The sequence below is a fragment of the Taudactylus pleione genome, unplaced genomic scaffold, assembly GCF_031769625.1.
Source record: "Taudactylus pleione unplaced genomic scaffold, aTauple2 ptg000019l, whole genome shotgun sequence".
In the NCBI taxonomy this organism is placed as follows: Eukaryota; Metazoa; Chordata; class Amphibia; order Anura; family Myobatrachidae; genus Taudactylus; species Taudactylus pleione.
Genome location: NW_028284421.1, coordinates 31,982,190 through 32,008,801, shown reverse-complemented (window position 1 = coordinate 32,008,801; position 26,612 = coordinate 31,982,190). Strand labels below are relative to the sequence as shown.

At 44.3% G+C, this 26,612-nt stretch overlaps 1 protein-coding gene across 3 annotated transcripts in view; it reads right to left on the bottom strand.

Annotated features, from left to right (window-relative positions):
- Nucleotides 1–2,380: 2,380 nt before the first annotated feature.
- Nucleotides 2,381–26,612, bottom strand: part of USP3 (ubiquitin specific peptidase 3) — a 65,038-nt gene continuing 40,806 nt past the window's right edge. For 2 of the 3 annotated variants that reach the window (XM_088446497.1, XM_088446513.1), the window contains 8 exons: nucleotides 23,229–23,342; nucleotides 21,943–22,089; nucleotides 20,713–20,819; nucleotides 18,082–18,162; nucleotides 10,845–10,963; nucleotides 6,763–6,876; nucleotides 6,252–6,319; nucleotides 2,381–5,338 (listed from right to left, as the gene is read on the bottom strand). In XM_088446497.1, coding sequence (XP_088302623.1) covers nucleotides 5,173–5,338; nucleotides 6,252–6,319; nucleotides 6,763–6,876; nucleotides 10,845–10,963; nucleotides 18,082–18,162; nucleotides 20,713–20,819; nucleotides 21,943–22,089; nucleotides 23,229–23,342 — 916 coding nt within the window. In that variant the 3' untranslated portion in view covers nucleotides 2,381–5,172. The remainder of the gene's footprint in view (nucleotides 5,339–6,251; nucleotides 6,320–6,762; nucleotides 6,877–10,844; nucleotides 10,964–18,081; nucleotides 18,163–20,712; nucleotides 20,820–21,942; nucleotides 22,090–23,228; nucleotides 23,343–26,612) is intronic. The other variant, XM_088446505.1, reaches the window with a different exon arrangement.

Genomic DNA, 26,612 nt, shown 5'->3' with positions numbered 1-26,612 from the left:
TTCCTTGTTCTTAAATTTCTTCCTCCCTCTCCTGGTCCTTTTATATTGGAATTTTGAGTTTCTGGTCCTCTCCCTAAAAAATCCCTCTGACCAAGAGTGTATTTATTTGAAGTTGATGACATATCACCATGGTCTGAGTCACCATGTGCCTCACCAAGTCGGAGAGTGACCGACCCAAAGGCTGGGCCTACGCCGGTTCCCCGGGGCGGAAGTGGCACCACCTGATGGCTGCGCACAAGTGGGTCCTAGCTGACAGCCCATGCGTCCCAGAGTCCAACTGTCCACAAGGCAATTTGATATGGCATTGGGTGCACGTAAAAAATATTGCCATTGTAGGGGTTTGGACTTTGGCGGGCTTAGACTTGTCTGTCATATTGGCCCCGCCTGCACTACCCTGCTAAGGCAGGTAGACCCAAGAAAGTAGTAATAAATAAAGTGCGTTCACTGAGCACAGCGACTCCAAACAGGCAAAGAAATAAAAAATAACTTTGCTGTCCTTTTTAATACCCCGCAGAGGAGAGGAACTGGAACCCTACTCCCTAACTTTCCTCCGTTTTGTGCAGGGTGGTCTCATTTCAGAGACTGGAGCTCTTATGCAGTGCTGTAGGAGCCTTCCAACTGCAGCTGAAGAGCGGGGGAGCTAGATGTGCCTGGCTCCGCCCCCTGCTTAGCGGAGATAGCTGCAACTGCTGCCTGAAGTGTTACTCCCCTCAATGGGGAAAACACTTGGTCTGCCCGAGAAGCGGGTGGCCTGTAGCTGGCGCTCTCCCCACCAGAGCAGCAGTGTTAGAAGACCCGGAGAGATGGCGATGCCATCCAGGACAGTGCTGCTCCGTGCGGGAGTGCTCTGTCCCCAGGCCCAGATGGTCTCTGAGACAACAAATATAAATTTTTGTTTGATTTGTAAAAAAAAAAAAAAAATCTAAGTAAGGACTGACCAGCAGCCCTCTAAAAATGAGCCTTGCTCCACAGGCACTTAAACTAAGCTGATTCATGGGGTTGCAGAGTGGAGGAGCTTGGGTTTAAAATTTACAGAGTTGGTTAGTGCCAGTTCCTCGCATTAACACCTACAACCCATGGTCCAGTGTCCCCAGCCTTGAGGAAAGAGAAATAAGCAAGTTGTACCTATTTTTTAACACACAAGCTAGATAATGTCAAGGCTTGGCTTCAGTTAGCTTATAATCCAACCATGCCTATTGTTAGCTACCATGGGCAGAAGAGATACAGAGCTGGCTTTTTTTCTTCTTATATTTACTACCATCACTCCTGCAGTGTGACCCAATCCCCCTTTTTCCCTGCCCTCTCCACCCGCCCCCGTTGTGACCCATAGGTATTACCTACCTGTTAACATCAGTATTGCTCACAGAGCAGGTCCGGTTATCCCTACTATTATTGGATTATCTTATTTTATGAATAATTTTAAATGTATCATAATGCGGTGATGTGTATTGATTTGGTATGTATTTTTCTGTTACACTTATTTAGTAAAACCAACTTTAAGTCTACCCCTTGCATCCTCATTGTTGAGCACTAACACACGTGCACACAATAGTTCCTTTGGCTATAAGCGTTATTTGTATAATCCAACCATGCCAATTGTTAGCTACCATGGGCAGATGAGATACAGAGCTGGCTCTTATTGACAGGTCACCCAGGTTATCCTCTTTACTTTAAAGTAGCCAACAGGACCTTGGTGAATAGCCATGGTGCTGAGATTAAATGAAGAGCTGAACTCTGAATGGACATTGGTTCCAGGTCTCTGATTTATGACACTTCTAGTGCCAAATGTAAATCTGACACTACATATCTATAGTGGTTTTAAGTACATACAGCTTAAGCAAGAGCATTATTCATAAACAGTTCTACTCCATTGCGAAAGCAGTTTTAAAATGGTCTTACACATTGACATGTAGACATCTGGTGTTATAATCCAGGAAAAGTGCCTCCCAAACTAACCAACTTTAAGTTTAAACATAAAGTAAAATATATAAATAAAAGAAAGTCAGGAATTTATCAGAAAAAAAAAGCTCTGTGCCTTATATATCCCCTGTTCCCTCTAAACTGCCCTACCCAGACAGAATGGAGAAAAGAAGGTTATCCACTTTGTTTAGCAAATAAATGGATTATAAAATTTTAGTTAAGACTTTTAGAGGAATGGAGCATTCACAAGAGAGGTTCAATGGTGGTGGATGGTTATGTTGTCATTCAAGCAGTGTCAAATCAGGAAAAAGTGAAGGCACATTGCTGCTTAGAATGACATCACTTAGGCTATGACCACACAGACATTTATTTACCTGATGTCCGCTGGGAACAGCTTAAGTTTATAGTAAATGATATTGGAATGTTGAAAAAGGTGTGAAAATATTGCCAGACAGCTGTATGATGCACATAATCCATTTTAATTATTTTCCCTACATCCTATAAAAATATTACAGAACAGAAGAATAAGAACCCAGTCTCATTGTGTTATGAAAATGGAGAATGATCAAGAAAACCACTGTGGAAGTGGGTTTGGTGCTAGGGTTAGGCATAGGGGGGAATTCAATTAGCCGCGGTAAAATTCCCCCCTATGTCTTCTATATATTGCAATCCAAATATACTTTTATATGCAGTGAATCTACAAAGTGATGTAAAAAAGCGATTGGCAAGGTATTCATTTAAATACACAAACATATACATACCAACCTGTGTTCCTTAGTATAATCACTAAGTGGAGGGTATTTACACATGCCTGACATCCATGTGTGCATTTGGATAGTTATTTATTAAATTACAACTTCAAACTAATGTGAAAAGTGAAGCATTCTGAAGGCTCTGTAACTGCAATCAAAAAAGATAAAAAATTGCTTCTGACTGGTTGCTATAGGCGACACTAGTAAATAAAGGCAAAAGTATATCAAGATGTATGGGAACATTTTGAATGGTTAGAAACAGTGTTAAAAATAAACAGAAGCACCATGACAAAGGAACTTAAGAGACTGCAAAGTAGACAAGCAGCGCAAACAGAGGGCTAAGCCTACATAACACAAAGAAAATATTCACATACAAATACTTTGCACAAAAGCACCACATTACTATGGTGTTGAGGTCACACTAACATGACTACAGCTATTTAAGTCCATTCATGAAAGGGCACCTCGGGCGTATACAAGAAAATAAATTCCTGATGCTCATTGAATGTTATTTGTTTGACACTTAAAATAAGACTTGACTGGATGTACTTCTGATGGGTCTGCCAAAAGGGTTTCGAAACCTGAAATACATTGTCATATTGCCCAGGGAGAAGAGACGTGGCAATTAACTCCCCAGTGAATCCATCAAATACAGCTCACTGTGCATGTTCCCTGTAGCGCTCACAATGAAATGTGTGCATCAGTACAGCAATGTGGACTTTGAACTTGCATTCAATTTAACACCCCCTCTGAATATAACTGATACATTTACAGAGGAAATTATATGAAATGCAAGATCATAATTGAGTTTACTATAAGTTCTATACTGCATGAACAGGCAGTAAATGGTGTATGAGATAACAGGAGGATGGAGAGGACTGACTGCATTGGATGCAAAACCCCTTCAAGCAATTCTAGATGAACCAGCCTAATAAAACAATGCTTTATCACCTTGGATGTTATCAGAGTAGTATTCGTGTTATGGTGCATACACACGGGACGATAGTCAATGACAACTAAATCATTGAACGATCTCCCGGGTGTGCTGGATGATCGCTATCGATCATCCAGCACACCACCGACGGCCAACGTTGATCGCGGGACCCTATAGTAACCTGGTCGATATTGACCAGGTTAGCCTGCATGCACGGTCGATGGCAGATATCTTTATCGTCCCCGTGCATCCCAGGTCATTGGTGAGTTGGAGGCACCGAAAAATGCACGATATGAACGAGAACGATATCGTGATCGTGCATTTAAATCGTACCGTGTGTACACACCATTAGAGGATGTTCACAAATAAGAATTCTTCAGGTACGCATTGCCAATTACACAACTAGCAGTGCCAGTAAAAAAAAAAGAATAAAAAAAAAAAAAAGGGATCAATGACAGAAAGATAAACCCAGTACTAGGAATGCTACCACAGGAAGGCTTTACATGGACTACTGAACAAAGAGTATTAAATTCTGCCATTTATTTAAAATAATTTAATAAAAAGGAATGCAATTGTAGTTTTGCCAAATAATAACTGCTTTTTAGAAAGATGGCCAAAAATGATTCCCATGGATATGTATAATGACAACTCTTGCTTGTGGTCTAAGATCAGGCACCTATAGGCAAGGCACCTTTGGAGTTATTAATCTGGTGAGCAGATATATCAGTTTGCAAGATAAACAAGTAAAACAGAATAGCAACAAAATAGGTAGGACTGTTATACCACTTCACAGTGTTCTATGCAAACATCTATGCCAGTGTTTCCTAAACGCAGTCCTCAAGGCTCCCTAACAGTCCAGGTTTTAAGTATATCCATGATTGAGAACAGATCGTTAAATCAAATGATTATGAATATCCTGGACTGTTAGGGTGCCTTGAGGACAGAGTTTGGAAAACACTGATCTATGCTATTTAATGTATATCCAGGTCTACATCCACATTCAGACTTAAAACTAGCCACTTACCCTCTGCTGAACTGATAGGCTAGAACGGAAATCCAAAAAAAAAAAAAAAAAAAAATTCATATAGAATTTTTTCCAAGGGGATGGTGCAAACCAATTTCTATTCATCATGAGATTATTTTCCATCTCTTCCAGTTATTTGTTGCATTAGTGTCCCAAGAACGTAACAGTACTTCCTAGGCTAGAACCTCATGGAAACACTGCTGACAATTAGACCTTTACCACATAACATATGCGCAAGCTTTACATGATTTCACTGGATGCTTTAAGATTTCCTGTTTTATTTTATTTCACCTGATGGAAATATCAGTGTATTTAGGGATTTACTGCACCTAACATTTTCTTTGGAGGAGATCTACATTGAGAGAACTGTAGACCTCTTTGGCAGCATATGTGGCAAACAAGTTCTGTCAATACAGCTTTTTCTTTTTTTTTTTATCTCCGACAGCCACACAAAGCTGTGAAAGTGCATGAAAAACACAAAAACATTCTTTTCCAATCAAGTATTAGTGGAAGGTGGGCATGTGTGAAGTTCTTGGGAATGTTCAGAGTTTTTCTGGGCTGGCAGGTATCGAACGTTCCACATAGAACAAAATGTAGGCTTTTGCTTTCACCACAGTCTCCTCTTCTGTTAGGGTTACTGTACTGTCATTGAAGTGGAACCAGCGTCCCTCATGGGTAGCATATGCGGTGTAGTGACCGGAGCCAACACTGTCCAAGATAAAGAACAAATAAATGTAAAGAGGTAATGTATTTAGAATATACACCTATATATACAGTGTGTGTGTGAATATATATCTATATATTTATTTATTTATATGTAATGTGTGACTGCGCCTAAATCTGTAAACGAAGTGCTACGATGTAGCAGCCAAGGCTTTTTCTCATGGCAAATTCGATTGTGCTACACCTGCGACTTTGTACATGTGTGGTTAAAGTCGCAGCCAGCATCTCTAGTATACTTTAATTGGTGTTTTATTGCTTCCTATATGCGTAGCAGACGCAGCAAAAAGGACAATATGCTGCACCTCTTGGAGCAGCTCAGTTGCACTGGGCATCTCACGCCATTAGGCATATGGACAATAAATGTATGAGGACATGGGATAGGTATGGGATCCCAGCGGGCAGAATCCCAACACCCAGACAGAGTTAGACACTTGTCGGTCAGTATTCTAACCCTCCCCCTCTCCCTAATCATCCCCAGTGTCTGACCCTAACCTCCCTTCCACCCTTAGTGCCTAACCTTAACCCTCCCCCATTACAGAGAGAGATAAATATATATATATCTACCTATGTTAAAAAAATAAAAAATTGTGTGTGTTGAAACGTTAGCACATCCACAGCAGAATATACCTACCCTGGTGCATCAACAAAGTCTACAGCTGTGGATTAATATATAAAATAAAAGCAAAATAGGGTGCTCATGGAAATCAAGATCCAACCATAGATATTACCAAGATTTAGCAACATTTCTGAAAACATTTTGCTCACTTTTCTTTTGTAGATTTCTTAGAAACGTAGGTCTTGAAGCAGTCATAGATATTGCCAAGATTCAAGAACGAGTACGAGTACCCTACTTTGCTTTTAGATAGAGAAGAAAGTGGTGAAAGTTTACTGTACTCACCCTGACCCATGATGAACAACAACAGCTGCTAGATCGTAAAGGCAACTTTCTGGGCCCATATTTTCTGGCTGTCTCACAATAAGAGAAATCTTTTAGGTTATGAAGAAATCAAACAATAAGCAAATCATAATAAGGCTGCTATAACAATTGTATCATACTTGTGTGTGTAGAAATCTTTTTACAAACTGGCATCATAAGACAAGATTCTACTAGTAGTTTCAATACTAGTAAAAGCATATATACGGGTATGGGAATAAAATCATTAGTTCTAATGACCAAACACACACTTGTTGCAGAGCGTGTTCATGTGACTGATCTGACCTTGGGCCATTGCTTTACTTATAAGCAAAATTGCTGGGCCAGTGGGGCATCCTCCACTGACCCCTAACTGACTGCACGTGCTCAATACCATCACGTGCCATATGTAATCTGGACTGGAGTCAATGGCAGTGGGTAACCAGCCCAATATTATACATTTTGTAGTGTTTTGTTGCATTATTAAATAGATTACCTCCAGCAAAAAACACTTCATGTCCAGTCCTCGCAGTGGACAGTCTACGTATGTGTCCACCTTGTTCCTAAGGTAAGCTGTCCAATGAAATCTTTTCAAGTGTAAGCAAAGAACCTGCAGACACAGCAACAAATATTGCCTGTCAAAGTAGAAGAGCAGCAATTCTTGTCTTTAAGGGTGGTCATTATATAGAATGGATAGCATTTTCTGTAACAAAATTAAAAGGTCTGTGCTTTCATCCTCCCCTCACACACAAACCAGTTGTTCCTCTAGATGACCAGCTGTCTGCACTAGGAGCAGCTGAAAGAGAGGAAGCAAACGCTCTATGTAACTGACAAAGAAGAAACTTGCTGGTCAATCTGCTAGGGCAGTGAATGTAAAAGATTCACAGGTGGACCAATTATTTCACTTGTGATTATGTGAGACCTGGAAAACATGCACTGTTAGTGCTCCCTGAAGAATGAGTTTGGGAAACACTTTGCTAGGGTATAATCAGTCACAATCACTAAACACATGTATATACTTTGTGAATGGCTCCATTTAACATTGAAGCTCCATTTATAGTGTTAACATCACCAATCCCCCCCCCCCCCCACAAAAAAAAGAAAAATGATTCACAGATTATGTGATTTCCCCCACCCCCTCCAAAAAAAAATAAAAAATGAAAGATTCCCCAAACCAGTAATCTGCACCCATACATTACTGATATTTTACAGTGATTTCAGGATAGACATATCAGCCAATCTTGAAAGGATCATCATTTTACTAGCAATGGTCTGTAAATCGGCCGATTGTTACCATACACTAGCATCTACAGCACCATTAGGTCTGTGAAGTCCAACATGTTGGATAACCTGATTCACCATAGATTCTGACCAAAAAGTGTTTGGAATTGTTTTGTGAATCACATACATTGCTGTTTTGTTTTTTTTTTAACACAAAATCACCTGCAAAACGCAGAATTATGGGGGCCATTAGTGAAGCATGTTGTGCAATATAAAAGGTTTTAAAGATTATATAATTCATTCAATACATTCAACGTATATATCACAATGTTAAATTATAGCCAAGAACTTTTTCAGGTTAACAAGGCAGCATTTACAGAAGCGCTTGTTTTAATATTACTAATGCTGGGCATACACAGCCAGATAAAATGTCTGTCAGACCGACGACAGTTTATCTGGCCGGCTGCCAGCCGCAGATGTCGCCGGCATACACTGTGAGAGAAATCTCACAGTGTATAGCCCGACATCCGCGCTCCGCCCCCGGGGGAGGAGACATTTCCCTGTTGGAAATGTCTGTCTGTCGGCCGCGCTGGGCATACACTGCCCGATGCGGCCGACAGTTACCGGGTAAATATCGCATCGGACGGGCATGCTGGACAATCCTGCATGCTCGACCGAGCAATCTTTAACCCTCGGTCGCCCGCACACACACTACAATTATCGGGGCGATCCGCCGATATCAGGCGGATCGCCCCGATAATTGTAGCGTGTATGGCCAGCATTAGGCTACATATTTTGTATTTATTTTTTTTTAAATATGGCCATGTTTTGTAAACACACACTTTGGGGGAGATGTATGAAAGGTTTCTGACAACTGCAGCTGTTCGTTGCCGCACCACACAGCACTGCCCCTGGCTGTCGGTTCAGACATACATACTGGGTGGCGCTGGGAGAAAATGACAGGAGCATATGCAGAATGTATGAAAGCTCCGGTCACACAGCCGAAACAGGGAGAGCGCTATGCACCAGACAGGTGAATTCACACTCTCCCTCTTCAGAAAACAATTATAATACATGCGAGCGGTGTCTGGACCTGCTTCACCACGATAATGGGCGAAGCAGGTCCAGATAATTACTGATTGTTAGCTGCCTAATCATACATCTCCCCCTTTAGGTGGTACATCAAATAAATAAACCTGCCATGTGGCTGTAGTTGGGACATACTGACACACATTAAAAAGGAGTACATGTTAAACATTCAAAATTAAAAAAAGGTGAACAAAAAATATAAGTATGATTAAAACATTTTGAAGGATAATTTCAGACAAAATAAACATGTAGCTTCTGGGTGGAGTTAGGCATGGGGAAAGCAATTACTGGACGCAAGTTAAGAATAAACTTTACAATGCCACAGAAATTTGAGAAAAGTCTGTCCGGGGCAGTAGCGAAGATTATAGGACCCAAAAGAGGAGCAGTAAGATTCTAGTTTCTTAGCTCACCTAACTCCACCTAAAGATATGTTTGTAATCTTGGGCCTCTAGCTCGCCTCATCAATCTTTCATACTACAGATGTGTCCTCATATATCTAGCCTCAATACACCACGTGACACAAGATGCCTGGCGTGAGTGAGACACCAGGTCCCATGCGGCTCTGCTAGTGCCGGGCACCTTTTTTTTTTTTTTTTAAGCAGAAAATGCATCTTTGTCGCAATGCGATGTACTAGGATGCACTAAGAGACTATAAGGATTAATTTGATATACAACACTTTTATATCTGTGCGTGACAGAGTCTGTATAAAAAAGCAGTGGCCACTGAATTGTAGCACTACGTATATGCGTAGATTCAGTAGACTCAGCTGATTTAATTTGTTATATCTGTGTGCAGCGGTCTCCTGGTCCGTCAGACGAATTTTCAGCAATAAAAAGAACCCCGTTGCTAGCAGAGTAGCTAAGATGCTGAAAGGGGATGTTTGGTGCGTCTGCAGCAATTACGTATGAGGAAACAGCTGTACTTTCAAAACACAAACTCATCTCACCAATCCTAAAAAACCATCGCTTGACCCACCTTCTCTCTCTGAACTATTTCAGCAACTTGTGTACACTGATCTCACATTTTTCCTCTCCCTCCCTTCTTGTCTTCTAATCAGACTGCCCCTGATCTCCCCCTTCTTGTGTCAACTGTCTCTCTGCTGTATCCACATCGATGACCCAAAACTCAAAATGATAAAACAGATTTCACCATCATCTCACCTTCTCCTAGAGTCACCACCTCCTCTCAATGCTCACTCACACCACACTTGACTCTACAACCTGCTATATTACACATACGGGTTATCCCACACTTCTGACACCTCCATCTTTGAAATATTGCTAATATTTGCCTTTTTCTTGCTTTTCTGAAAATAAAATCAAAATTCTAATCCATATTTTCATCATCTCCTTCCATGACTAGTGCAACCCTTCTCCAATCTGGCATTACCCTAACTCATCTTTCCCAACTTTAATACACCCTAAATGATGGGGCAAGCCTGATCTTTCCATTTGACATTCACTGAATCACTGTACAAATCCCTATCTTGGCTCCCAATATCCTCCAGAATCCATTTATACATCTGAAACTACACTCCATCTTACAAGTACACCTGCCATGCGCCTAAGAACCGGAAGCCATATCTCACACCTGCCTACAAGGCTGTTCAGTGCATGACTGATCAGACAGACCGCTAGCCATATCTTTTAGTCCTTACCCTACTCCCACATACTACTTATACTGCTAGTCCCTCACAACTATCTCAATCTCCACTCTGTACCACACTCGCTCCTCTTGTCTGCTCTTTTCTTGTTATAATGTAATAGACCCCCTCATTATTTCATTTTCGCATCTGAATTTATTTTGTCTACCTTGTTTGTCCCTGCTTTATGTATGCATTCCTCCCTGTCTGGCTCTGAGGAGCACCACTGCTGATCAACCCAAAGCTTGCCTACATCACTTCAAGTGTCTTTAAAATGAGCATATCATAATACATAATGTAGGATAGGTGGCTGGATGGGAGGATGAAATAGTTTGGGAGAGTGTACTTAGTAAGGTTTACAGAAATCAGAACTTCCTTTTTTAAAAGAGTTTGTGGTTACTTATAGAGTAAAATAAGTTAAGTGTTTGCAAGAACTAAGTTTTCTGCAAAGTGAAAGAAGGGTATCATTAATATATTGTGTAGTGCTGTGGTAACTGTCTTATTTGAAATGGGTTACAAAGCTTTAATTCAGCAGGATTACAATAACATGAGACAGGGACAAATATAAGATACTCCATTACCACAAGTAGGATTTTGCTGCCTTTAGAGACATAACTCTTTGTACCTTTGGTAGCTTTTGGATCCAAAATTTTTTTGTGGATTTCTGTTTCTTTTTGCATTTCAGGCACATGTAAAGCTCTGTCTCATCCAACTCCTCCAGGTCTGTGAAGCTGCGTAGACAGTCTTAAATGGAAAGACAAGAGAAGTTAACCTGCTGCACCAAAAGATCAGCAAGGTATAAAATCTTCATAACACCTGGATCATAGCGCGTTTATCTCAGTTTCGTTTACCAACAACCATCACAGTGGGGAATATATTTTTAGGACTTTAGAGAAATAATATGAGATATGGTAAGAACTTACCCTTGTTATCTCTATTTCTACGAAGTCCATAGGGTTCCACAGGATACCTTGGGGGTATAGGTGTGACGTCAGTCGCAGGGCACCAAAGAGTTAAGCTTTCAGCCTCCCAGGATGCACTAGGTCCCCCTCCTATACCCCGCCCCCGGGCCAAGGCACCTCAGTTAGTTACCAAGCCATAGGCCGGAGGAGGAGAAGGAAGAGAGAGAACAAAGATCTGGACACATACAAGAATCACATTCTCACCAGAGGGAGACGGAAAACCGGTGACCAGAGCAAAGCCCATCTGCAGCACAGGTGCGACAGGGCGGGAGTCCTGTGGAACCCTATGGACTTCGTAGAAATAGAGATAACAAGGGTAAGTTCTTACCATATCTCATATTTTCTACTTCAGGGTCCATAGGGTATCCACAGGATACCTTGGGGATGTCCCAAAGCAGTATCCTTTAAGGGTGGGGACGCTCCTGTGCAGAAAGGAGAATCCGCCGCCCGAAGGAAGCATCCTGAGAGGCGAAGGTGTCAAACCTGTAATACCTCACGAAGGTATGGACAGAAGACCACGTAGCAGCCTTGCAGATCTGAACTGCCGAGGCACCACGTCGAGCTGCCCACGAAGGACCCACAGACCTAGTGGAATGAGCCTTCAGAGAAGGAGGGACCGGTAGGCCTTCATGAAGATAAGCTTCAGAAATAGCCATACGGATCCAGGCTGCCAAAGTTTGCTTTGAAGCAGGCCAACCCTTTTTACAGAAGCCATAGAGAACAACAAAGCGTCCGACTTCCTAAACAAAGAAGTGCGGTCAACATAAGTCCTTAAGGCCCGCACAACATCCAAAGAGGCCTCACCCACGGAAAGACCCGGTGAGTTAAAGGCCGGAACAACTATTTCCTCGTTAACATGAAACTGGGAAACAATTTTGGGAAGAAACTCGGGCCGAGTGCGGAGCACTGCCCTGTTCCCATGAAAAACCAAGAAAGGGGGTCTACAAGAAAGAGCCCCTAACTCAGAAACACGTCTGGCTGAAGCAACGGCCAGAAGGAAAACAGTCTTAGCTGTTAGCCATTTAATATCCACTGAGCCCAGTGGTTCAAACGGCGGTCCTTGGAGAGCCCTCAGGACCACAGCCAAATCCCAAGGCGCCACAGGTGGAACAAAGGGCGGCTGAATACGGAGAACACCTTGCATAAAGGTGCGCACATCCGGGATTGTAGCAATCCTACGGTGAAACCAGACAGATAGGGCCGAAACCTGTACCTTCAAAGAAGCAAGGCGAAGCCCATGATCTAGTCCCGCTTGCAGGAAGGCGAGAATCCGAGACAGACGAAACTCCCGCGGTGCATAACCTCTCGGTCGACACCACTGGAAGAACGTATGCCACACGCGATGGTATATCCTCGCGGAAGACGGTTTCCGAGCTCGTAACATGGTACGCACCACAGAGCTGGAAAACCCCCAGGACCTCAGCATGGCCGTCTCAACAGCCACGCCGCCAAAGACAGCCGAGTCAGGTCCGGGTGAAGACAAGGACCCTGAGACAGAAGGTCCGGTCGTAGCGGCAACCGCAGAGGACTGTCCACGGACAGACCCTGAAGGTCTGAGAACCAGTGCCGTCTGGGCCACGCGGGAGCTATCAACAGGAGCGTCCCTCCTTCCTGTTTGAATTTCCGGATTACCCGTGGAAGAAGGGAGACCGGAGGGAACAGGTATGCGAACCTGAACGTCCACCGGACGGACAGAGCATCCACCAGAGACGCCCCTTCGTCTCTTGTGCGAGACCCGTACACCGGCAACTTGTTGTTGTGCCGGGACGCCATGAGGTCGATTTCTGGAAGACCCCACCTGTCCACCAGTAGTTGAAAAACGTCCGGGTGCAGGGACCATTCCCCTGGATGAACGTCCTGGCGACTTAGAAAGTCCGCCTCCCAATTTAGCACTCCCGGGATGAAGACCGCTGATATGGCCGGAAGATTGCGCTCCGCCCAAACCAGGATCCGAGAGACCTCTACGAGAGCCGCCCGACTGCGAGTTCCTCCTTGCCTGTTTATGTAGGCCACGGTGGTAGCATTGTCCGACTGGACCTGCACCGGGTGACCCTGGAGAAACCGCTGTGCCTGCAGGAGAGCATTGAAGACCGCACGGAGTTCCAAGATATTTATTGGAAGCTCCGCTTCTGTCGGTGTCCACCTGCCCTGGAACAAGTGTGGACCCGAAACTGCTCCCCAGCCCCGAAGACTGGCGTCCGTTGTCAACAGGACCCAATTTGGAACCCAGAACGGACGTCCCTTGTTGAGGTGGGTCGTCTTTAACCACCACGCAAGGGACAGGCGAACCTCCGGGGTGAGCACAATCGTCTGGAACTTCAGAGACTGAGGCAGCCCGTTCCACTTGGACAGGATCAGGTGCTGCAGAGGTCTGGAGTGAAACCACCATGTCGAACACCGACACCATGGAGCCCAGTAACCTCATCGCCGAGTGTAAGGACACCCGGCGGCTGTGCAGACAACTGCGCACCCTTGACTGTAAAGCAGAGATCTTGTCCTCCGTCACGAAGATCCTTTGCTGTCCCGAGTCCAATAAGGCTCCAAGATGCAGAATCCTCCGAGACGGGATTAGAGTGGACTTCTGCCAGTTGATTAGCCAGCCGTGCCGTTGCAGCAGTGCAATGGTCAGGTCCAAGTGGTGTAACAGGAGCTCTGGAGATCCTGCCACCAATAACAGGTCGTCCAAGTACGGCAACATGCGGACTCCTTGCAGCCGCAGAGAAGCCGCCATGACCGCCATAGCGTCCTGTATGTCCAATGACACCATGTAGTCCCCAGGTTCCAGCGCCAGAATGATGGACCGTAGGGTCTCCATCCGAAACTTCGGGACCCGCAAAGACTTGTTGAGTGCTTTGAGGTTGAGAATCGGACGATATGACCCATTGGGTTTCTGTACCAAAAATAGATTTGAATAGAAACCCTGGCCCCTCTGGGAGAATGGAACAGGCACTATAACTCCAGCCTGGAGCATAGTGTGCAATACCTTCCGCAGCTCCGTAGCCTTGTTCCGGTCTGATGGTAGACCCGTGGTGAAGAATCGAGCCGGGGGTCTGTGCCGGAAGGAGAGGGCGTACCCGTGAGAGACCACCTCCAGAACCCAAGTGTCTGTCGTAGTGAACGACCAACACCGGAAGAACTGCAGCAGGCGGCCTCCCACCCTGGGATCCCCCAAGGGGAGACCCGGACCGTCAGGCCGCAGGCTTGTCATCTGGCTTGGGGGCCGGACGTCTGGTACTCCATGCCTGTTTCCGGGGCTTGACCGATTTCTTAGGGCCAGCCTGTCGAGGAAACGACTGTGGTTTGGGCCTGCCCTGGGCCCTAGATGACCGAAAGGACGATGGTCCAGAACCAGAAGGAGCAGCGGCCGACGGGAGACAAGCAGATTTGGCTGCCGCCAGCGTGGCCACAATCTTATCCAGATCCGGACCGAAGAGAACTTCTCCGGTAAACGGCAACGCTTCCAGACCTTTCTTGGATCTGCGTCCGCCTTCCAGGATCGCAGCCACAAGGTGCGACGAGCAGCTACCGCTGCTGAAGAAATTCTAGACACCAGAGTACTAATGTCTAGAGCCGCCTCGTTGATGTAGGTGGCCGAATCACGGAGATTGCCAATCAACTCCGCCTGTTCGGCCGGACAGTCGGATTCAAAAGAAGCCTCTAATGAATCCGCCCAGCGCTCCATCGCTCTGGCAACCCAGCAAATGGCCATAGCCGGCCGCGCTGCCCCCCCTGCAAGGGAATAAGCGGACTTCAGGCAGATTTCTACCTTGCGGTCCGTAGCATCCTTAAGGGAGGACATGGATGGCATCGGCAATGTGGCACTACGGACAAGACGGGTCACGTGAGAATCCACCTGTGGAGGGGATTCACACTTAGCAAAATAATTATCCGCGAACGGATAAGCCACCGCCAGGCGTCTCTGCGGCTGGTATCTTTTGCCAGGTTGTTTCCACGCCTCCTCTAAATGGTCCACCAACTGACCCGAAAGAGGAAAGACTGTGGCATCGCCCTTCACATCTTTGAAAAAGGCATACTTAGATTTAGCCGCTGGGGGAACTTCGTCCTCAATCACCAAGGCTGTGCGGACCGCCCGAATAAGTCCAGGAATATATACTTTGGACTTAGCATCAGCGTCCTTAGTATGGAAAGGTTCCTGATCATAAGGATCCAGAATCTCCCCATCATCAGACGTCCCTTCGTCATCCTCATAAGGAGCGGACAGAGACGCCACCGGCCTTTTATGAGGCCGCATCACAGACTCCCCTTGCAACACATCCGACAAGTGCTGTACAGAACTTGTCAGGGAGTTAACCCACGCTGGCTCCTGAGAATCCGGGAGCGGGGAAATAGGGAGACTGTGGGGTACCACCAATTGTCGTGGGAACCCCTGCATGGGTGACGACACCACAGACTGCTGGGACAAACCCATCGGAGTAAACGCGGGCTGCGGAGCTAACTGGCCCACTAAAGCTGTTAACGCCTGAGCGAAACAAGCCCAGGGCGGCTCCTGTACCGGTGCTGTAACCGTAATAGGCCGCGCCATGGACAAACACTGCCGGCAAAGGCCCTCCGCGCTACCCTCCCCCTCCGCTAACGGTACTTTGCACGTGGTACACTGTAGCCGGAGGGGAAAATCACTTTCAGACATTATGGCACCACGTATGTGACCTCTCTCACCAATTAAGTATTAAATAGGCGAGAGACCACCCTGCAGCACCGCACCGCAAGGGCTTTAGCAGAAAGAACAGGGACAGTAATAAAGCTGACAGTTTAGAGAAGAAAAGTTACAGGCAGCGCTAGCACAGTCACATGCAATGCAGAGAAATAACAATTCCTGCACTAACAGCGCTGATCACTCAACTACACAGACACAGGGCCTGGTAGGACACAGCGCTGCATACACAGACCTGACCACAGCGGAGGAGAGGTATGCGGGAGGACCCAGACCACGATGCTTCCTTCCAGACTTCCAGCAGCGTTCACCATGCGTTGCAGAGAAGATGGCCGCCGAGGAGCAGAGAGAAGCTGGCCTGGGGGAGGAGCGCTGACACAGGACCAGTCAGCACAGTGCAGAGAGGGCTGTGTGCAGCGGGGGAGGCGCCGGCTGTGAGACAGGGAAGGCGCGCTCCCCTGGCATGCATTTAACCCCTGGGACGCCGCAGCGCTACCGCTCTGCTGCGGTCCGCTGTCCCAGGGGGTAGTGGAAGCGCAGGTTGGTCGCCTGGCTCCACGCTGCAGCCAGTCCCCAGGGAGCCCCCTGCCTGGGGACTTAGGACCATGTGATCAGCGGGGACCCACCGCGGGACCCCGCTGCTTACCTCTGTCCCCCTTGAATCCGGCCATGGTACGGAGCATCTGGGGTCACCGCTAGCTGTGACCCCAGACGCCCACCAGCATCCCCGGATCAGTACCGGCGTTCTGGTACCGGCGGGGTGTAGGGAAGACAGCATGGACGTCAGGACTGACTGTCCATGCTGTTCATCCAGATGTGCAGCCACAGCTGCATGAAGAAAAAGCTTCAGGGGCTCTTCTAGCCCCCACTCCAACAGGTGCACCCGACTCCGGCCGGGCACCAAACTAAACTGAGGTGCCTTGGCCCGGGGGCGGGGTATAGGAGGGGGACCTAGTGCATCCTGGGAGGCTGAAAGCTTAACTCTTTGGTGCCCTGCGACTGACGTCACACCTATACCCCCAAGGTATCCTGTGGATACCCTATGGACCCTGAAGTAGAAAGTATATATCTATAGAGATGTGCCCTCCCTCATCAGTCATGCCAAACAGCACCTCTTGGAGCGCCAGTTCCCGTTCTAGTCTGCTAGTGTTGGGCATCTTTTTCTGCATAAAACGTGTAAGATGCAATGCAATGTGACTAGGACGCACCAGCAGACTGCGCTGATTAATATGATATGCGACTGAGTCTCTGAATCGGTATACGAAGTACGAAGTCGTACGATGCAGCGGCCGCAGCTTTTTTACATGCCAAGTGCCATTGTGCTATGTATACAATATACAAGTGTTGCATATCAAATTAATCAGTAAAGTCTCCCTGTGCATCCTAGTCCAATCACATTGCAAGTTAGAGGCATTTTCAGCAAGAAAAGATGGCCGATGCTAGAAGAGTTGCATGGGACCTGGCGGCTCACAAGTGGCAGCCATCCCGCTCAGTGTGGTTTATTGGGGCTAGATGAGGTAGGACACATATCGTGCCTTGGGGTACATAGGTAAGTGGCAAGCTACATGGGTAATCACAAACAGCAGGGGCTCAATACAGATGAATGTTTTCATCACAGGAATGTAGATGCATATGACAAACTCAGAATGGGACTTTTACAAGCACTGATTAACTTCACTGCTCTGTCCCTTTTATAGAAACAAGTACAGACAATATAAACACACATTCAGAAATATTGTTTTGGGATATTCTCACGAGATGAGGCCCCAACATTATAGCAGTTTCAATAATAGTAATAATATTTGTTTTGATAAATTGGACATTTTGGACTTAGTGGTCCTAAGATTAGAAAACAACATACATAGTTAAAGATGGCCAAATTGCAAAAAACAGGAACCAGATACATTTCAACCTTTGTTGCGCTGTTTTTCTTTTTAAATCAAGCATTTTATAATCAACTTTTTTGGAATAGAAAATACATAACACACAGAGAGAAAAGTCATCAGATACCATTTAATTTTCATTGAAATACATGATGTAGAGTAATTAAAAAAAGAGAACTGACACAGTGCATATACAACAACATTACACATTGCTGCATGCCTGCCAGTATAGTTACATATAATACCAAAGATTATATAGCCCATTCCAGAGACAAGCATGCCCTGTGCAGAATACATATTTGTATCTCTCTCGCAAAGATGTAAAACACTGTCACCAAGTTGTACCTTTAAGGGTGCAGGTTGGTCCATTGTCTTGGTTCTTTGAACGTTTGTTACGGAATTGACTAGGAATATCTAAAGAAAGATCTGTGAAGAAAAGCAGAGGTCAGGCAGGTGAAGTTCCCAATACACCATACTCAGCAGCCTCTGATCATATCATCTCACTGTAGACTTATATGTATTATCCAGGCATGACCAGTAACAGTGCTAATTACCATGAAGACATGAATAATGAAATTGGCATTTTAGTATGCACAATACATATGAAAACAAGGGGATGTGGTCTGCATGTTGACAGTCACACTGTCAACATTTATTATGCTAAAGGGTCGACATAACATACTGAACCCAAATACAAGAGAACGCTAAATTCAAAAATAGTTTTTGCTGTTGCTATAGGCGATTTTAATGCAGCACTGGCGTCTGAAAATATACATTGGCTAGGCTTTATACAGACTTACTGCGTTCAATATAACAATGGTCTTTTGCAACAGTAAAGGAAGAGATGCTCATACAGATAATAAACAGACTGGACTTTATTTACAACGCTTCTAGCTTTGACTTGTTAAAAATGAGCCACACTATCACCACACACAGAAAGCAGAGCTGGTGGTTCTTCCATGTGTGGCTGTGAAAAGCAGGAAGGAGCTAGGAGTGCGGCTTTTAGGTATTGATCACATACACGTGTTAGCACATCTGTCTCCCTCCTTTATCCTGATCATCTACACACCAAGCCAGACTGTACCTACTCAAGCCATGATGGTTTTCATAGCATCAGCAGAAGGGAAGGACTAAAGTTGGGTACACACTGGCCAATCAATTGATCAGCCAATATATCTGGTGCCCGTCGGCCAGTGTGTAGCAGCGATAGGTCTGAACGACGTAATTCACAGACATATCGTATTGGCTGTGCATCACAGTCGATGGACAGAAATATCTGCAGACATATCTACCCATCGGCAAATGTGTACGCTGCGATCAGCCAACTGCCCGTACACATGCAACAGCAGCCGCCGGGAGGGCTGCGGAGACGCCCCTGGGAAAAACAGGACCCGCGGCTGCCTGGAAGATGATGGATGAACGACCATCATCTACAGATCGCTTGATCTGCGCATATATCTGTTCAGTGTGTACCCAGCATTAGCTGATCCAAGACAAAGTGAAAATAGAATAAACAGAAATTTCCATAGAAAACATTGTGTCACATAAGTGGTAGACCAGCTAATCCACATCCATACACAGCAAGCTCATATGCAGTTATTAGCTGCAGCAACACTTTCCTGCATAATTAAACATTGGCAACAATTGTAGAAGGGAGTGGATGAAGGCGTTCTGTTTCAAGAAACAGTTATTTACAGATAAAGATAAATTTTTATTAAGAATTGGACATAACACTTTTATCCACAAAATATATCGGTAAATGGACTACTAACATTTAAAATACCATTGTTACTATGATCCCTAGGTCATAACACCTTCATCCATTAAAACAAGTCTTTTTCAGAAAATTGCTACATAAACACCTTCATCTACTCACATCTTCAGTTATATGTAAATACTGTCTACAAGGAAGCAACTTGCTAAATTGTCATAAATACACAGAAATAGAACCGGGCTGCAACTCATCATGCATTTAAAACAGTTCTGTAATAATATGTCAAAACAAAGTCTTTTATGATGAAAGTTACAAAAAGAAAATAAAACAAACAAAAACAAAACAAAGCCCAGAACATGAAATTAACTGTATTAGCTCCAATGTAACCTATTGTATGTGTACTCACTTGAAAGACTCTGGTCATATCTAACCTAACGTTTTAAGAAGTTCTTAATGTGTTTAAGCTCAGCAGACCATACATATCAGTGTGACATTACAGTAAAGCTGGCCCTGCCTACCCTGGTTTGCCTACTTACTAAGACTTTCAGCTAAGTGCAGATTCGATTATTTTGATTAGCCTTATATAACCTGCTAAAGCTACAGTATACAGGAGAGCTTCAACAATAATGCCAAGATCATCTCGCATTACAGTGTCTCCCCTTCTGTGTCTGGGAAATACTACACGGCATACAATGCTGCACCAATCACCCTACAAGCAAATGGCGTAAGCAGAGTGAGCTGTGATAAGCTTCATTTTATACTTTCAAATGCTGCCCAAGACAAGGTACTGACCTTGCATAACAGCATATATGGTCCGGACACTTTATTACGCTTAATAGCGGTGGTAGCAGTTCAAGGTCTTCTGCCGGTTTAATTAAAAAAAAAAAAAAAAAAAAAGGGCTATAAAGTATATCAGGTTGAAACAATTCAAAAATACAGTTACAGTCATAAAAAAGCCTACCATTAAATAAAAAGAGTTTTGGTTACCCTTAAATTATGCGGCTCCCACTGGGTTTTACCCGCCCGATTTGATATTCAGTGACATTTCAGTCTGCTATGCCTGCAATAGATGAAACACCAGCAAAGGTATGGCTTTTTGCAAGTGGATTAAGGCTTTTGCAATGTACTTGGTTTGTTCAGCTGGGAATATATTATGTGTATTGATCCCTAAGCTTTGCTGAATGTTCAGTGGTTAATTCTATATGGCTTACAGAAGACATAACTAGTATACGTATGTGTGATTATGTAACAATGAAACATACCTAGAAATGGGTCAAATTTCCTGGATTCTGTTCCACAAATTAAGCAGTTAACTTCATTCTGTAGAACGCCCCCAAAAACAGAGGTGACCACTGTGTTTGCTCCATTACTGTAACACAAACAGGCTTAAGACAGTATGCATCAACAAAGCCTATGTCACACATGTATCAATTGTTTTATAGCGTATCCCTTAATTCAGTTTCAGGTGAAAGGTCCTTCATGTTAGTTTATCAACCTTCAAGTTCCCTTATTTCCATTACAAAAGACTGATATGAAATATGACAGATGGAAATATGGTCAGATAACAAGTCTTTATTTTGGTTCCCACATGTAAAGTAGATGGAGTGTAATTGCAACGAAGGAGGAAACTCACCCTGGATCTTTGGCTAGATTGTGGACCAAGATTTCTGGCTACGTTATAATAGTCTACTATAAGGTTGGGGTGCTATCAAAACAATCCTACCCAGTGAATACTGGGAGAGCAAATGAAACAAATGGATAGGGAGCCTATATTTAGTAACAGACATTTTGAAAGCCACCAAAATTCATAAGATTAGCTCTTGTCTAATGCATGATGATCACAGACTGTGTAATGGTTAGCGTTACTGCCTCACAGCACTGAGGTCATGGGTTAGTTTTTCCACTACGGCCCTAACTGTGTGGAGTTTGTATATTCTCCCTGTGCTTGCGTGGGTTTCCTCCGGGTACTCCGGTTTCCTCCCACACTCCAAAAATATACTGGTAGGTTAATTGGCTCCCCACAAAATTGACCACAGTGTGTATGTTTTGAGCATGTGGTAGGGAATATAGATTGTAAGCTTCGCTGGGGCAGGGACAGATAATGAATAGTAAGAAATTCTCTGTACAGCGCTGCGGAATATGTGTGCGTTATATAAATAACTGGTAATAAATAAATAAATGTTGATCACATCCTCCGATAGGCTTGACCAACACAGAGAAGGAAATAGATGGAAGTGATACATTGCTATACAGGTGCAAGAGAAATGTGGAACACACCTTCTGCCCTAATAGTGCCAGCCTAGACAAAGTTCCTAGGCACAGCATAGGAACCAGGGCTGTCAATATAAAAGCTGGGATGCACTGCTGCAATTTCAGCCTGCTGCTTACGTCCTGTCAGAATATGGTGAATTATAATAAGACGCATATAGGCAGTAGTTAGTGGTCAGGAAGAGGACAAGTGACTGTCTCACAGTTGTGTGAAAATCACTTACATACAACATTTGCTGCTTGAAGACCGGCTGGTGTTCGCCTGCGACATGACAGAATGACTCGAGCCATCAGTGTCCCCTTGAAGTTCTAGATGCAAGTGGTCCAATAAATAGCGCATGAACTCATGAGCATCTTGTTGCTGATAACCCCTGAAAAAAATGTTTCAGGTTGAACAGACACTTTGACAAAAGAAACAAACAAAAAAAAAAAAAAAAAAAAAAAAAAGAAGGAAGAAAGAAATACTGACAAAGATATGCACACTTTTTACAGATAGCTGCTTAGAACAGTGACGTGCGGTGAGGTAAATGGCTGGGGAGGCTAGTATCAGAGCCAGATTTACACATACATATATGAACCAGAGGGAATTATACAAAAGGTCCAGCAGATATAGTGCAGGAAATTTGGTGTGTTTAGATCAGGGATGTGCGGAAAAGGTAGACAAAGGAGGCAGTGCCTCACCTGCCATAGACTTTTTACTCCACAGTTTTGACTCTAAAAATGATTAGAATAATACAAAGAAGATATTTATAATATTTTCTTTACATTTTTCTTCTTACAATTTTTAAAGCAAAAACCTACGTATGACAGGAAAGGTTCTGCCTCACCTGACCAAACATCACTGGCTCAGAACTGTGTCTGCAATGTGCCAATGTCATACACATTACAGATATTTTCCCTGTTATTGTAAGCCATTCATAACATGCTGCATTCAAAGTATAATTTAAGCTGAATGGTACACATAATGGTTAAGAGGGCTGTTAAATAAGTTGAATATATGAACGGTCAGTTTGAGTAAAATATTACGGTTTGCCACAATGCTCAATTTATAATAACAAGCTACTGCTACTTGTATGAGCAGTATATGGATAAAAGGTCTCCGGATTGTTAGACCCTATACAGTGGCACTTTTTTAATGAAGTCTAAGGCCCGTATTCAAGTTGAGGCGACAAGTCCAGACTTTCGCCTGCTGGACTTTTCGCCTCCTTCGACCTGTGAGCTCCAGTGCAGCAGGGGCGGATGTGAAAGGATAAGATTCTCTGCAGATCACTGCATAATATACAGTGCTATATAAATTACTGTTGATAAATAAAATGCCATGTTTGAAGAACTATCCCTCACCCACAAATACTTCAACTCTATGTCTAATAATTACTTTGCAAGCGCCTTCATAAACACTGCACATACAGTCCATGTATTAACTTTTTGCTACACTGTACCATGCTCTGAAACCGACAGTTCTTCTGCTTCTGATTAATAGAAACTCATCATTTTGTCTCAAAGTAGTTACCTGAAGTTTGGCATGATTTTCCAAACCACATAGAATAAAGATTCCGGACTGAATGCGGCTTGGTTGCCCTGCCACAATGCACACAAAGTCTTTCTGAACTCCTCAACCAATGACCTACAAAACAAACATTCACATGTTACCCATTATAAGCACCTATAGCAGGTGCTATAGCACCTATAGCAGAATAACCATTTTGGGACGATTCCTAATTTGAAAGGTCTGTCTGTGCCAATAATGTGACTCTTTCCTTGTCTAGATCTCAATGTACCCCATAACCTTTTTAAACTTTTGCACAGTTACAATGACAGACGCTCTTCATGTGGTTATCCTAGAAGCAATCATAATTTCTAGATATTATCAAATTTGCATTTAAAAATTATGTCCACTTTACTAAAATAGCAGTTAAACATTACTAAAATAGTACACAGCAACAAGGGACATGTTGCACTGTAACCTTTTCACTATTGCAGCAGTTCCCGCTCTGCACCTGCTTCCTTATCTATACCACTACATCACATACTGGCTGTCAGCCACTTTGTAAGTCAGTCAATGGAGATGGATACACTAGAATGTGGGCTTCAGGCGTACTTAGAAAATCATAGACAGATGCTGCAGCTGATGAACAGTCACATAATAGTAAGTAATAATACTAATGAACTTTTACAGTACAAAGTGAAATACTATTTGTTATACTAAAAAGGACCCAAGTTATGTACTAACAAAGTGCAACCAGATATTTCCTTTGACTGTTTGTCCAAATTGCGCTAGATCGAGCACAGCTAATTTTTGATTGATTGCTGTGTAACAGCACACATCACTTTGTTAGCAAAAAAATAGGATTTTGGTACTTACCAGTAAAATTCCTTTCTCCAATTTCACAGGGGACACGGAAGATCAAGTCACTGGGGTATAGAAGGGTGGATGAGTGGAGCTGGCACTTTAAATCTTTTATGGTGGGTACACACTACACGATATGCTCCCTGAGCGATATCGTGTAGTGTTGTCCCCGGCAGGCTGTGCTCAATGTCGTTCATGACATTGAGCACAGCCGCTGAACGATATCATTAACGATATCGCTCAGCGCCGGGCTCTCTCCCCCATTCCCTGACATGCAGCAACCTGACGAGATAGTCAGGTTGGCCTGCATGTCAGCCCGATGAACAATGAGGACGAACGACCCGTGGGAACGCGCGTCGTCGTCATCGTTCATCTTTCTGGGGTTAAAAATGGACGATAAAGTGGACGACTGAACGATAACGATATTGTTATCGTTCAGTCGTCCACTTTATCGCCCAGTGTGTACGTACCATAAGTGTTAGTGACACTTCCACCTCTATCTCCCAGAATTGTAAGGGTACGCCCCTTTGGACATTGGAACTCCAAGTGAAATCCTTTGGACATTGGAACTCCAAGTGAGCTGAGCAGACTTCACATTTATTTACCTTTGATACATCATACGCCTGTCGGATGGCCAATGGATCCATGAGGCTAACAGAAGCAGGTCAAGCACTATTAGCAGCACAATAAAAGACAGACAAGGAATTTGACTTCCGCAGCCGAATAATCTGCACAATCTACAATGAAGGATGGCTGAGTCATTCGACAGCAGATCCACAAGGATTGGTTGATGTGGAAGGCCGAAACCACCTTAATAGTAAGACGGCACGGTCAACATGAAAAAGGAAATAAGATAAGGAAACAGACCAAAGAGAGCTCCCAACTCCAAGACCAGCTTGTCCGAAGCCAAGGCTCATAGGGGAACCCTTATCCAAGAGCGGAGTTACAGTTCCACGTCCTCCAAATCTCGAACAGAGAAGACTGGAGGAACAGCAGAACCAGGTTAACGTGTAGGCGGGACAAGGAGGCTGTCCTAGGAGAACCCCCTAAAGAAAAGATTGAATCTAAGGGAAAAAAAAAAAAAAAGACTAGGCGGAGCTGAAAAATCGACAATGCCGAACCTGAACTCTCGAGAGAACCGAGGCATAACCCAGCATCCAGGTCCCAGAGAAAAAGGGCAGGAGACGGGACAACGGATAACAGTGGTGAAAACCCCCTCGCTCTTAAGAACACCAAATTTAATAATAATGAGCAGACAAAACCGGCTTGTGAGCCCTGAACCCGGTGGAACCACAGAGTCCAGAACCCCAGCTACGTTTAAAATAGTGGCCTTAACAGTCACGTCATCAAATGCAGGAGCTGTACATCAGTCAGGGAAGAGGAACTGACCAAGAAGCAGGAGATCCGGGCAAAACGCTAGTAGCCAGGGGTTCTTGACTCAGAGCACTTGAAGATTTTAGAACCAGGCCCAACGGCCAGGTCGGCGTAGCAAGAAAAACAGTGTTGTAAATCCTAACACCGTCAGAGTGCCCACAGTCTCTGCATTCGAGTACTGGAGCAGTACAGAGTCACCAGAAGACCGCGCCTGCAGGCCCTGAGATGTAGGTCTGGCCTGCCTCAACTACTGACTATCAGGTGGGAAAATCCCCTGGCTGAAGGTCCCATTCCTCAGGATGAGGGTCCTGACAACTGAGAAAGTCGACCTTCCAGTTTTCCACTTCCTCGAAGAACACCCTCAAGATCACCAAAACATGGAGCTCTGTTGACCGTAGAATGTGACTTGCCTCGCGCAAGGTCCCTTTACTGCGTGTCCTTCCTGGAAGGATGATAAACTCGACGGTCATGGCATGGCATTGTCCGACAGGATCCGAACAGGCTGACCTTCGAGAAGGAAGGTAGCTTCCAGAAGAGCCTGAAGGTTACACACAGTTCCAGCACATTGATCTGGAGCGATGCCTGTGAAGCACCCATCGACCTCGGAAGTGATTGTCCAGAAGAATCATTAAACATCTAGAGCTTGTTAACCAATGCGTATCACTCTACATTTCCCGTTTTCCCTCCTTGCTAAACTATGAGCACCTACGTACCCTCAGAAGGATATAACTCCCCAAGGAATTTGACCCGCACTAAAGGATTGGCAGACCAGGTCTATCCGACAAAGAAGGATAGAGAAACCAGTAGAATACCAAAAAAAAAAACTAAAAATGAATGTAGTAAGATATGTACATTACCACAGTGCGAAGCAGCGTTAATGCTATAATGATATAATTTGTGCACCGGTCCTGGAAGTACTGCAATACCAGATCAATGCGTTACACTCAGAGGCTATAATGCTTCCTCCTCGTCTTTCAATAAATCGGACATAAGTGAGTAATGGAATTTACAATCTGCTGATACAATTACAGGGTATTATTACTCATGGTGCGGCCATAGGCCAAAAGACTGCAGCAACCTTTACATATACACACTTACATTTAACCAACCTGTCCCAGGAAGAGAACCTGAGACACAAACGCTCTATAGCTGCAGAGCAAGCATTGTTGACAC